Source organism: Phodopus roborovskii, unplaced genomic scaffold, assembly GCF_943737965.1.
Source record: "Phodopus roborovskii unplaced genomic scaffold, PHOROB, whole genome shotgun sequence".
In the NCBI taxonomy this organism is placed as follows: Eukaryota; Metazoa; Chordata; class Mammalia; order Rodentia; family Cricetidae; genus Phodopus; species Phodopus roborovskii.
In genome coordinates this window covers 10,834,325-10,847,250 of record NW_026126636.1, presented here as the reverse complement: position 1 = coordinate 10,847,250, position 12,926 = coordinate 10,834,325, and the positions used below count along the sequence as shown (strand labels likewise).

Sequence of the window (12,926 nt, the reverse complement as noted above, 5' to 3'; positions counted from 1 at the left end):
AATTCTGGGAAGTGGCTCCTGTCCGAGCAGGAGGAAGAACAGTGGAGCCTGAGTTCTGTGTCAGAGCTGAGACTCTTCTCAGAGGGAGGACATCAGGTGAGAAGATTAATGGAGAAACCCTCTGTGCTTCTCTGCAAGGGATGCGCCCCCTGGCAAGGGCTTCTTCTCACAGGTAAGAGCACCCACTATCTGACTGTGTGGGTAGAGGGACTTAGAAGCAGGCTGGAGTCTCCTAAGGAGGACAGAATCTTGAATGGAGACTCAAGGTTTCTGTTTCCTGTTTTGGTTCTGAAGGTACAGTGAGTGACAGAGGCTCCGCAGCCTGAATCTGTCAGAGGCAGGAGGCGATGATGGTAAGAGAAGAGCCTCACACCATCCATATTCTCAGTGCGATTCCCAACTTTGGCAGGGTGACCCTTCAAATAGAAGTCAGACTGGGGAGGGCTAGCCACATACCTGGGTTTGTAAAAACGTGACAACCTGAAACCAATTCTCAGCTTCCACACAGCAGATGAAGAGAAGAGACTCCTGTAGGCTCTACTCTGCCCTCCACATAAGTGCTGTGGCACACACCCACACACGCACACCATGATATCTGTGGCACACACCCACACATGTACACCATGACATACATCTTCATATGTGCATAGGAAGACACCAGCCTTCACAAATTCACACACATATTTGCATATGTAAATCCATAATCATTCATTTCACACTTGAATATAACCTAGGAACTATGAAGAGAAATCCATGGAGATACATTTCTCTTTCCTTCCTGTCTTTTTTCCTCTATTTATTTCTGTTTTTTCCCCAGGGACTGAATCTTACAAAAAGGTAAGACCTATTCCAGGTTTTGAAGCAGTGGTGGTGGCACAGGCCTTTAATCCAACACTTGTGAGATAGAGGGAGGTGATATCTGTGAGTTCAAGGCCAGCCTGGTCTACAGATCAATTTTCAGGACAGACAAAGCTACACAGAGAAACCATGTCTCATAAAACCAAACCTAAAACTAAAACCACAAACAAAACCTAAAAATCAACCAACCAACCAAAAAAAAAAAAAAAAAAAAAAAAACCCTGTCTAGTGGCCTTGATGTCAGTGTATCCGAAAGATGAAGCCGTGAGTTGACTGGAATCATAAAAGGAACAGAGAAAAGCATCAGAATTAAGGGCTCTACAGAGGAGGAGTTCAGAGAGGCATTGATCCTGATATCAAATACTATATGTGAGGGGGGGGATATGGGACACTGGGGGGGAGCGAGGCAGACCACTGAGAAGAGAATTCCTAAGAGAGTCAATGGAAGTTATGTTGCTCAGGTCTGCAAAGGGGGGTGGGCACACCCACACTCACACACCCGTTTAACACTGGTGGTTTCTCTCACTTGCTTCCAGCCTCCTTTCTAACCTCCTGGCACCTGCTCACAACTGCCCAAGTGATCACTGAAGCAGTGCCACCCTTAGTGGCTGAAGGAGATGACGTCCTTTTCCTAGTGCATGATCTGCCAAAGAAAATTAAAGCCTTAACCTGGTTCAAAGGTCTAACAAATACGACACAAGACATTGCAACATATGATCTGCACAACAATTTCAGTCAGCCAGGGTCCATGCACAGTGGTAGAGAGACAATATATCACAATGGATCCCTGCTGCTGGAAAAGGCTAACCTGAAGGACACAGGATTCTATACCCTACGAACCTACAATAGACTTGGAAAAATCTTAACAACAGCATTCCTGTACCTCCGTGTGCACAGTAAGTGATTTGTTGTGGACTCTGTGAGCCAGGTGAGGTTCATTACGCTGGACACATACAGGACAGTGGTCTATGCCTACCTTCCCTATGCATTGTGTCCTATGTTGGGGTTTGAGCATTTAGTGCAAGAAACATATGGTGTAGAATAATGGCAATAGATCAGAATCCTTCATTTGACTTCACCTTGCACACAGGTTCATGTGTGGTGGGTAACTCAGACAAGGATCAGCCTTTGGCTATACTCTATATCATTTTAGCAGGAATGTTTCCTTGAGAAAGACCCTGAGGGAATCAACATTGTACCTGGTTGAGGAAACCATGGGGTCCTCAAAGAGATATGAGTATCAGGAGACCTCTGTCCTAGACTCAAGTCTAGGTGTCCATGAGAAGCATTTTATAGGTGTCGGATTTTTGACTTCCTGATGTCAGGGGAAAGTGCTCCCTAGTGGTCAAAGTTTTGTGATGTGTGGAACCAGGCAGGGCACTGTCATGAGAGCCTTGGTTGGGCTACATCCCTTTGCCATCTTCAGAGAGTCAACAGAGGAACATAGCTCGACAGGCATCCTGGCCATTAACTGAGTGCTTGTTCTCTGTGCACCGCTCAGGGAATTTTCTTCTGCTGGAAAATGACTACAGGCTCTGTTGATCTGACAGATTTCCTGGCATTAGCTGTAGTTTCCTGGTGATCACCAGGGGCATTATCAGGACACACAGTGAACTGGCAGAAAAATATTTGCCTGAACCAGGAACTTATCCAATAGCCTGGTTCCACCCCTGTTTTTACAGACCTGAAAATCAGGGTTACATCATTCTCAGCTTTCTCTGCTTAATGTGTCTACTGCACCGCCATGGGATCATGTTTTATTTCCTACTTTATGCTTTTCCTTTAGTAAATACAGTATCCAAGAAGAACCAACTAGATAGAGGTCCAAGGCATGTCAGGATGATCATGGAGCATAAGTGCAGACCCATTACACAGCTCAATAGACAGAAGAATTGCTAGCATGGTCTTCAGAATCTTACACAGGATGAAGAAGGAGCTCATAGACTTTCTAGAAATCAGGTCACCTCTTCCCACACACCCACGACACATCCTAGACTTTTCACCTTGGTCAGAACGCAGTCTGATGGTGACTCCGGTGAGAATAGACATCTTTTTGCCTCCCACATCACTTGTCATCTTTCTTCTGGGAGCAAATTGCATGTTTCCAGAGCACTGGGAACACAGGGCAGTCTATGTGTCCAGCTGGGTTTCTTTGTCACACAGCTGTGTAGATCTTCCCTTTTTGATGTTGATAATCCTAGGTCAGGACACAACAGAGTGCAGTTCCAGGGTTGGCTGCTAGTATATCATGTCACAGGGGTGGCCATTACCTTTGACTCTCACTCTGTGTTCTAGAGGACAGAATCATTTGGAGAAAATGGGAAAGGAACATGGGCAGCACTGAACCTGGAGGGCAGAGCAGTGCTCTGAACACAGACCCACACTTGGCCCATTGGACTTTGGGAGGTGTTCAGCTCAGATGGGGGAAGGACAGCAGAGCTTGTGAGCTGTGCTGGAGCAGAAGTACCCGGAGGGATGTCAGGTCAGCCTACTGAAGCAATGGAGGTCCCCCCCCCCAGTGACCCTCTACAAAGGGTGCACCACATCTCAGGGGCTTCTGCTCACAGACGAGAAGACCAGGAGTAAAGACTGTGAGAGGAGAGGTCAGACATACTGTCTGCAGTTTCTCGATAGGCACAAGGACATGAGGGGAATCTCAGTGTTTGTAGGGGAGAAGACACAGAGTGCGAGAGAGACTTAGCATGAGTATGCTCTCAATGATGCTCTCAGATCGCTGGCCCAAATAAAAGATGAAGCTGGTGGGTATCACTGACATGGTCCAATGGATGTAGACATTTGCTTCATTGTCTGGCAAGCTGAGACCAATGAACAGCAGTCCACTGGCTTCCACTTAACCACTTAACTATCCTGGACTTGGCCCTTACTACTAACTAGCTTTGCCCCTTACACTACTAACACAGAAGTATAATATGTAAATTAGTATAAAAATCAAAACAAATGGAGTGATCCAATACTGTATCCCTAAACATATGAGTTTCTAAAATTAAGTGCATGGGCATGTAGGGCCCTGGGACATCGTTAATTCATCCAGTCTCCACATGTATTTGAGTTTTTTTTCTAGGTATCACTTTTTTTAAAAATTATAAGACAACTCATGGTTCTTATCATGCCCAAGTTTGAACGGACTTGAAATATGAAAGCTAGAAGATAAATTCGGGTGTTGGCTGCAACCACAAGAGGAACACAACAGCAACAAAGTCAGAGAGCGAAGACAAATAAATGATCTGTAGGGGAAGAGGTTGGGCAGGCATCACCCTAGCACCAATCCTTTGTAAGCGTAAACAGGTATCTGATGGCTGTGAGCTGTGGCAATGTTGACAGCTGAAGAGACAGAGCCACATAGAGAAAATGACACGTTGATCCAGTGCGAACATAAAGGTCATGTGCTGGAGTCCAATATTTAAGTCAGGGAGATACTCACCCGTAAACCTAGGCAGAGCAATGGACACAGCAGCTCAGGACATAGGGCCTCACCTTAGTCAAATATGAAAGCTCCAACTTAGACTGACACCTATCTTCACTTCTAGGTTTCTTTTGGAAGTGTGGGTGCGTTGCTACCTGTGCCCAGCTCACTATTGAATCAGTGCCACCCAGCGTTGCTGAAGGGAGGAGCGTTCTTTTACTCATTCGCAACCCCCCAGAGAACATTGTACAATTTGTCTGGTTCAAAGGAATGGTTGACTTCAGGAACCTTTTGGCTATTCGGAATATAACGGGCAGGGAACCAACTGTGTGGGGTCCTGCGTACAGTGGCAGGGAGATGCTGTACAGTGATGGATCCCTGCTGATTCACAGTGTCACTCAGAGAGACCCCGGACTGTACACCCTACGGATTCTGAGGGCAGATATGAGAAGCGAAGAAGCACAAGTTCAGCTCCAGGTGGACAGTAAGTGGCGCTCTGTGGTTTGTCAGTTCTTGGTGGGGATTACACACACAGGTCTGTCATGGCTAGCCTAGTGTGCCTTCCCTTGGCACTGTGTCCCCAGGTGGACGCATGGGCCCTTAGTGCAGGACACACTGGTAGAGACAGATGACTATAGCTCAGCTTCCATTTTCTGACTCCACTTGCATCAAGGAAGACCTGATGTAAAGTAAGACCCGTACAGCCCAAGACTTAAGGGGTACTCTACAGACAAGCAAGTGCATCTATCAGGTGAAGTCAGGGGCTGAGTGTTGCCTCAAAGGAAATGGAAGGAAAAGACCTAGAACGTGGGAGTTCCAGGCCTGCTGTGTTCAGGAGAGGCATCTTCTCAAACCCCATTTACCATGAGTGTGTGCAGTATCTAACCAAGGGCAGTGAGGGAGCAGCCATGCAGACATCCAAGGGGACAGGCTCCTGCAGAGGACCTGACACTTCCAGGGACACTGTTGGAAAGGAAGAGGTCATGTTCCTGCACTTCAGTGTGCGGGATAAACACACACACACCAGCAACTCTATGCTGAGTGACAAATCCATCTTCTCAGGATGGAGGTCACCGTCTTTTCACCAAGCACAATTATACCCATGTGATGGCTTTTCTCTCCTTTCCCTCCCAGCTTCCCTTTCTCCATATTGTAAACCTCTCACTTCTTCCCAACTCATGGTCCATCCTGTGCCTCGGTATGCTGCTGAAGGGGAAAGCGTACTTCTCCAAGTTCATAATCTCCCAGAAGATCTGCAAGCCCTTTTCTGGTACAAATCAGAGCATAGGACCCCGGACCATAAAATTGTAGAATATGCCAGAATCGTGAATTCTGTCTTCTGGGGACCTGCATACAGAAAAGGGATGGTGTACACGAATGGATCCTTGATGCTCCAAAATGTCACCAAGAAAGATGCATCAATCTACACACTGGCAATGTTAAACCAAAACTTCAATTTTGAAAAAGCAGATGTGGAATTTCACGTACAGAGTAAGTGACTACCTGTGGCTTCCAACTGTTGGGAGCAGCTTATCCTACTTATACACTAAACCAACAGGATTGGGATGTGCCTGATCTCCCTCCCACTGCATTGCATCCATCCACTTGGTTTTGGGTCCCTACTGCAGGACACACATTGGGTAGACAAACTGTAATAGATCAAACCCAACTAACTTTTACTTGTAGAGAGGAGCACCTGTGGTAGGTAATCTCAGCCCCAGGATGTCAGCAGCAGCCCAGACACTTGGAGCTCTCCCTATGCACATGTCTCCAGAAACACTTTGTAGGAGTCAGCCAGTCCCTAGCTGATGAAGCCATGGGGTTGTCTCAGAGAGCAGCAGGAAGCCCTGACTCCAAAACTGAAACCCTGGCTAGACACAAGGTGATACTGTGGAGCTTTTGGTAATTATTTAGATTTCATGTTAGAGCTGACCTGGAACAAAGCCTTACTGACTGTCAAGTCATGGGACTGATTATTACATAGAGTATAGAATGAGCTGTGTGGGTCACCTGGATATCTCCTTCTCCTGCGACTCAGTGGACAAGTGTCCAGGCCATTAGCCTATTATTCATATGGTCTTATGAGACTTACTAGGAAGGTTAAGTCAATAAGGGAAGAAACAGAGCTACTCCAGAGTCCTCCTTCAACTCAGAGGCCCGACCTACAGGATTTTCTTCTGCAGGTAAATAGTAACAGATGCTGCTGATGTGAGCAACTCCCCATCCCAAGTTCAGACAATTGCTTAATTCATAAACACAGCAATGATCATGCACTGTGTGTCCTATTACAGGGAAACCGAGACTGAGGAAACCGTGCCTAATTAGGGTAACACAGTCCCTGGGTGGCAGATCCAAAGCACAATATATTTCTAAAGTCTTGGCCCCAGCTTCCCCCCACTGGAAGATTTTTAAAAAGTATAAATGAAAGAGGGAATGGCTGGATTCTCTGGACTATTTTCATTTGGTACCCTCCTCTGTTTCTTCACAGAGTATGTGACACAGCCCTTTGTTCAAGTCACTGATAATACAGTCACAGGAGGTACATCTGTGATCTTCACCTGCATTTCACCTGACACTGATACCTCCATCCGTTGGATCTTCAATAAGAAAAACCTGCACCTCAGAAAGAGGATGACACTGTCCCCAACAAAGTGTGGACTCAAAATAGATCCTGTCAGGAATGCAGACGCCGGAGAGTATCAGTGTGAGGTCTCCAATCGTCTCAGTTCCAAGACCAGTCTCCCAGTTTCCTGGCCGTGATGAGGGAGCAGCCCTCCTCTCATGATACAGTAGTCAGGGCATCTTTTAATCAATGGGGTACAAAATAGAGAAAAGTTATGCTGCCAGCACAACTCATGCCTATACTCCTGGGATATAAGTGTGAACGAGGGAAGGCCGGGACTTAAATTAAGGTTGTCTTAAAAGAAAAATAAGATGTCCGTATGATAAACAAAATATCAAAGGCCTTATGAGCTTAGGTAATATTTAAAATATATGCTGAGCTCCCAGATGCATGGGAACTAATTTCAGGTTCCATCCAACTTTTGGATGCTGAGTCTGCTGTGAAAATGGTGCATTGTTTGCACTGAGAAAAACATCCTCTCAGGTTATCAAACACATCCCTTGTTTAGCTAGTTTACCTAAATCCAGTGCTGCCTAAGTGTGAAGTGAGAAAAAGTGTCAGGAGCAGGGTCTGCTCATGCTTCACTATGAACAAAGTTGGTTTCTGAATAGCTTTGATCCAAAGTTTGTTTGATGCATAGCTTTAACATTCTTCACCTAAGGGCAGATCAAACCATTTCCACCCTGAAAGTGGCACTCACATTGGGAACTTGCTCATGAGTGTTTTCCCTGTTAATCTGTATTTCTCTCCCTTTTTATTGTACTCTCCTACTACCCTTTCCTAAAAGCCACTTCCCCTCTGCCTCAGACCCACTCCTCTTCGGTTTCCCCTCTAAAAATGAGCGGGTATCTTAGGGATATATACAGGACGTGGCCTAGCACGATATATGGGCAGGCAAAAGAGCCAGAGATGTCCCCCATTCCCACCGTCATCAGGTCCACAAGAACATCCATCCACATTAACGTAAATTACATTCTGAGGCCCAAGCTCAAACCCATACAGAGTCTGTGAACCCATAAGTCTCTGTGGAACTGTATATGCCCTGCTTGTTTCTGTCTTCCATATTTCCATGCTTTCCTTGACCCCTCTGTTTCCTCCAACCCATCCTTTCCCTATTCTGTGGGGTTCCCCTGGTGTTGCCAAGTGTTTGACTGTATGTCTATGCATGTGTTCCCATATGTCGATGATGCATTTCTGATGACTATTAAGCTGGGCACTGATCTACTAGTAAAACAGAATATCATCAGTAATTATTTAATTAAAATGTTTTCCCAGTCATTTTTGTCTCCATCCTGAATTTCTGTGCTATCCTGTCTTTGGTCTTTGGCAAAACAGGCAGTGTCATGACTGGATTACCTCTCATGACAAGGTCTTTAATGTGTTCCAGTCATTGGTTGGCCAATCCTCCAAGTTCTATTCCAGTATTACCATAGATTGTAGGTGGAATGTTTTGTAACAGGATTGGTGTCTCAGTCCCACTGCTAGAAGTCTTCTGGGGTTGTAGACGATGCTGGTTCAGGCTACATATCCCTTACTACTAGGAGTCATTGCTAGGGTTACTCTTGTACATTCTGGGGAGTTTCCACTGTAGTAGGTTTTCATTGCTACAAATGCCCCAGGCACCATTCCAGACATTACTCCAAGCCTTCTCCTCTTCCATCCCACCACTCACCTGTTTACTCCTGTTCCCATTCCCACTTCCTTTCCTATATATCCACAAATTCTCTTCTATTTCTTCTCCCCAGGGAGATACATGTATCCGATTGAGTTTCTTGTCACTTAACTTCTCTATGCATGTGACAAAGCAGGACAGTTTTGCTCAATATCAGTTCACAGAAGTAGAGCTCAGATGGGTGTGTTTGTTCAACAGTTCCAGAAACTTTAGTAAAATCTTTAGGATTTTCCAGAAACATGTTATTTGAAAATTGATTATACAGCCAAATAATTGGCCAACTTTTACTTATTTATTTTTGACTAATTGTTCTGTCTAGGACACCTAAGAAAATACTGAAGAAAAATGGCCACCACAGCACCCTTGTATTGACCCTGGTCTTAGAGGAAAAGCCACCAGTGTTTCCACTGAGTATTGAGTTGGCAATGGCTTTTCAAGTGTGCTCATAATGCACTGGTTTCTCGTGTACCCCTAGTTTGTCTGTATTCATCATTAAAATTGTTCACTTTTGTCAAATGTCTTCACTGATTCAGGCTTACGAGTTATTCATGGAATCCTCTGTGTTTCTTCATGTTTCCATCTCTGAGTTTCTGGAAATTTAGGTATTTGTCCATTTCATGTAACCCACTCTACTATTGAGTAGTCATGGAAATTTTACTAATCAGAAAAATGGATGGAAAGTTCTCAAAATTCAATTCCAGTGTTAATAAATTATTCTTTTTTTTTAAAAAAAGTTATTCTAATTAAATGTTGTCAATTCCACTAATTACACTGGAATATGAAATTATTCATTTTTGGGCTATAGATTATTTTTCATACAATATATATTGTTTATAGTTTTCTGTCTCTCAACACTTCCCAGTTCCTCACCACATTCACTACCATGGGGATCCACTTCCTTTCTTTCTCCCACTAGGGAATAATAGACCTCCAAAAGACAACAACAAAATATGACAAAATAAAATATTATAAGGTGAAACAAAAACTATCATATTTTTGGTGGACCTTCCAACCCAACAGGAGCAAAAATGTCTCAAAATCAGATACAAGAATCTGAGACCCACTTGTTCTCAGAATCAGATGTCTCATAAAAATACTAACCTATAGTTGTAATATACACACAGAAGATCTGCTGCTGACTGATATAGTCCCTGTGCATGCTGATCTGAGGCAGAAACCTGTTATCTGAGGACTAGACCTAATAATACTTGAAGATTCTATACAACCTGGCAGCAGAGGGAAACAATCAATTGTCCTACCCAACTGTTATTCCTATAAATGACAGCAATGACCATGATGGCAAGAGAACCCTAAATGTGCAAGAGTGGCAGGTATCCCTTAGAGGTAACCTCAGTCTGTCTAATTGACCTTCCTACTTTCAAAAGTGTGGCAATTATGGCTGGAACTATAGTGATTTTATGGGTCCTAGAGGAGAGCACATAAGGGCTACTTTCCTAAACAGTTTAATTCATTCTGAATACACATGCTTCTACCACAGATAAATGTAGCTCTAGTCTTACCAATGAAATCCAAAACTAACCCAAATGCAGTGAGCAATGGATGCTTGGTGACTTGTATAGGAATGTCCCCTCAAAGACTCACATGTTGGGCAGTTGCACTACTAGGGGGAATGGCATTGTTTAGGTAGGTGTGATCTTGTTGGAGGAAGTATGGCAGGCTTTGAGGTCTCATATGATCAAGCTTCTCCCAGTGTGGCACACAGTCTCCTTTTGCTGCCTGATGATCAAGATGTGGAAGGCCTGGAGCATCATAAAGGTAGCCACAAGTCTCAGAACCAGAAGTAGTGTCAGAGGGAGGTTCCAGCCTCAAAGTTGGGAGCAGACTTGGAGGTAGGTTCTAGCTACAGGCCCTGAGCAGCATCAGTGAGAGGCGCAAATCCCAGCCCGGAAGTAGCATCAGAGAAATGCCAGAGCTTCAGTCCTGGATTAGTGTCAAGGGAGCCATGAACCTTAGAACTCAGAGCAGTGTTAGAGGGAGTTGAGGAGTAATCACTGGGCAAAGTAACAACAGTGCTTTCCAGAAGTGGCTTCCAGAAACTACTGCAAAAGGTTTCTCTGGGAAAGAGCACCTGTGTCCCAGCAAGCATCCACTGCCATTTCTCAGTAGGAGATACCACACTACCACGTCAACTCAGTCCCATCTGTACCTCCAATGGAATGAGTATCCACTGGAGCTGGAGCTAGTCCTGCACCTCAAGTGACCACATTTCCACTAGGAGGAGCATTCACCAGAAGCTCTGCTCTACTTGTGCCTGAAGGAGCAGTCAAGGGAGCCATAGCCCCCAAATATACCAATTGCACAGAGAAACCCTGAAGCACAAACTCCACATATACCGATTAGAGAAAGTGAGTGTCCCTCTTTGCTTTCCATGGCCATAACATGTGCTGGTGTCCAATCAGAGAAAGGCTATGTCTACCCTGGGTGTCATTCTTCCCACTCCCCAGGTCCTGATCTCAGCAACACTGTGAGGGCCACAATAGGCACTGTGAAGAGTTAAGAAAACATCAGCATCGAAACACGTTTCATCCTGACTCGGGGCAGGCCTCCCAGCAACATTCATCACCTGCCACATCTGGCTCCATAGGAATTTGAGCAGAAGCTGTTTATGAGCTGAGACAGTACAGGAAATGGGAACATGTATGTTAAAAGATCATGATAATGGCTCAAAGTTCTGGGTGTTCCTTCTGGGTCATAGAGGTTATGAAATCAAACAAGTAGACAGGAATGCATGGGTTTGTGACAGAAATAAGTATCTATTTGACATTAACTAATGCTTCTATACCTGGAAGTTTCTACCTCCTGGGAGAATATGTCACTTCACATTTCAGTGACAGTCCATGGCTACCCAAAAGAAATCAGAGATTCAAGGAGAGGAGGCGAAATCATAGCTGGAATCTCCTAAGAGGATCGGTACTGGATTGTTCCCATGATTCATTCTGGGAGTTAATTTCTGTATCTATCCATAAAGCCAAGGCTTCACCCAAAGTTCAATGCTGTCATTTCAGAGGTCCACCTCTAAAGAACTGTAATGTTCTTTACTTTGGTCCTATGAACGATGATGCCTGAGTTCTTGACAAAGGAGATATAGGAATTACAAGTATCGGTTGTGATTACAAGTAACGGTTGTGATATTGGGAATAAAGAGCTCTTGGAAGGAAATCTTAGGCTTACAATTTATAAGCCAAGAGCAGTAATTACACATGTAGATGAGAGGCAACATTGCATAATAGGTTGACGTTTGACCCTATATAAGAATGATTGTCTCGGAGGGATGTGATCAGATCATGTAAATCATACGGTGAGTACGAAATAGAGCAACATGCGATTCCTGGAAAACAAGTGTAAAAGGCTCTAGTATCTGTTCTATTGCTGTAGTTGAGCAAATACCAGCCAGAGCTCGGGTGCAGATTAGTAGAAGAGTATTCATGTAGTATAAGAGTATTCATGTAGTATACACAAACCATGATCCATCAATGGAATAATATAACAATCTCACTGGATCCTCATGTGTGCATTGACCTGAGCTTCAGATGTTCCCTATCTTAATCATTCTGAGCATTTCTAGGAAGGAGAAGTTCCCCAGCCCATTCTACTTCAATGCTGGGCTTGGCTGCATATGTTTATGCTAGAGGAGGATTCCTTGACCAGCCTGTATAGCTGTTTCTTGGCTTTGAGTCCATACACAAGACTAGTTGATTGTCTAAAATCTAGCTATTTCTATGTGGGCTGTTATAACCACAAGGAAACAAAAATTACTAACAAATAATATTCAAGATGAGGTCACCTGAGGACTGGGGACTATGTGCAGGGGAGTGCATCCCTATGGACTGGCCTTCCCAGAGTCTGCCAGCATCCTGGTTCCACCACCAACCACAGTAGGATATAAGCTTGGGTCTGTTTCCAGCCTGCATTCCGGGGCCCTGCTCAGGGCCTCCTGAGGCCTGGGGCCTGCACGCACAAGGGGGAGCCCCCATCCAGGCAGACAGCGCTGATGTATAGAAGACTGCAGATAGATCCATATTTATCACCATGCACAAAATGTAAGTCTAAATGGATCAAAGACCTCAACATAAATTCAGCCACACTGAAGCTCTTAGAACAGAAAGTGGGGGGTGCCCTTGAATGAATTGGTACAGGAAACTGCTTTCAAACATAATACCAGTAGCACAGACACTGAAATCAACAATTAATAAATGGAACCTCCTGAAATTGACATGCTCTATACAGCAAAGGACACAGTCAACAAGACAAAAGGCAGCCAACAGAATAGGAAAATAATGAGATTGATGACAACCTCAAGATCAAATGAATCAAAGACCTCACCATAA

The 12,926-nt window shown here is 44.5% G+C and overlaps 1 protein-coding gene across 1 annotated transcript; it reads left to right on the top strand.

Annotated features, from left to right (window-relative positions):
- The first annotated feature begins 1,400 nt into the window (after nucleotides 1-1,400).
- LOC127238445 (carcinoembryonic antigen-related cell adhesion molecule 3-like) lies at nucleotides 1,401-4,886 on the top strand. The gene is made up of 3 exons (XM_051207063.1): nucleotides 1,401-1,754; nucleotides 4,407-4,766; nucleotides 4,867-4,886. The coding sequence occupies exons 1-3, from the start codon at nucleotides 1,607-1,609 to the stop codon at nucleotides 4,884-4,886; spliced, it is 528 nt and encodes a 175-aa protein (XP_051063020.1). The 5' UTR covers nucleotides 1,401-1,606.
- The last annotated feature ends 8,040 nt before the right edge of the window (nucleotides 4,887-12,926 follow it).

What these genes read in the sequence shown, in the direction of transcription:
- LOC127238445 (XM_051207063.1), top strand. Translation starts at nt 1,607, where the DNA reads ATGCACAGTGGTAGAGAGACAATATATCACAATGGATCCCTGCTGCTG. An exon ending in CCTGTACCTCCGTGTGCACA is followed by an intron (nt 1,755 to 4,406) that starts GTAAGTGATTTG and finishes CTTCACTTCTAG; the next exon opens with GTTTCTTTTGGAAGTGTGGG. An exon ending in AGTTCAGCTCCAGGTGGACA is followed by an intron (nt 4,767 to 4,866) that starts GTAAGTGGCGCT and finishes CTGTGTCCCCAG; the next exon opens with GTGGACGCATGGGCCCTTAG.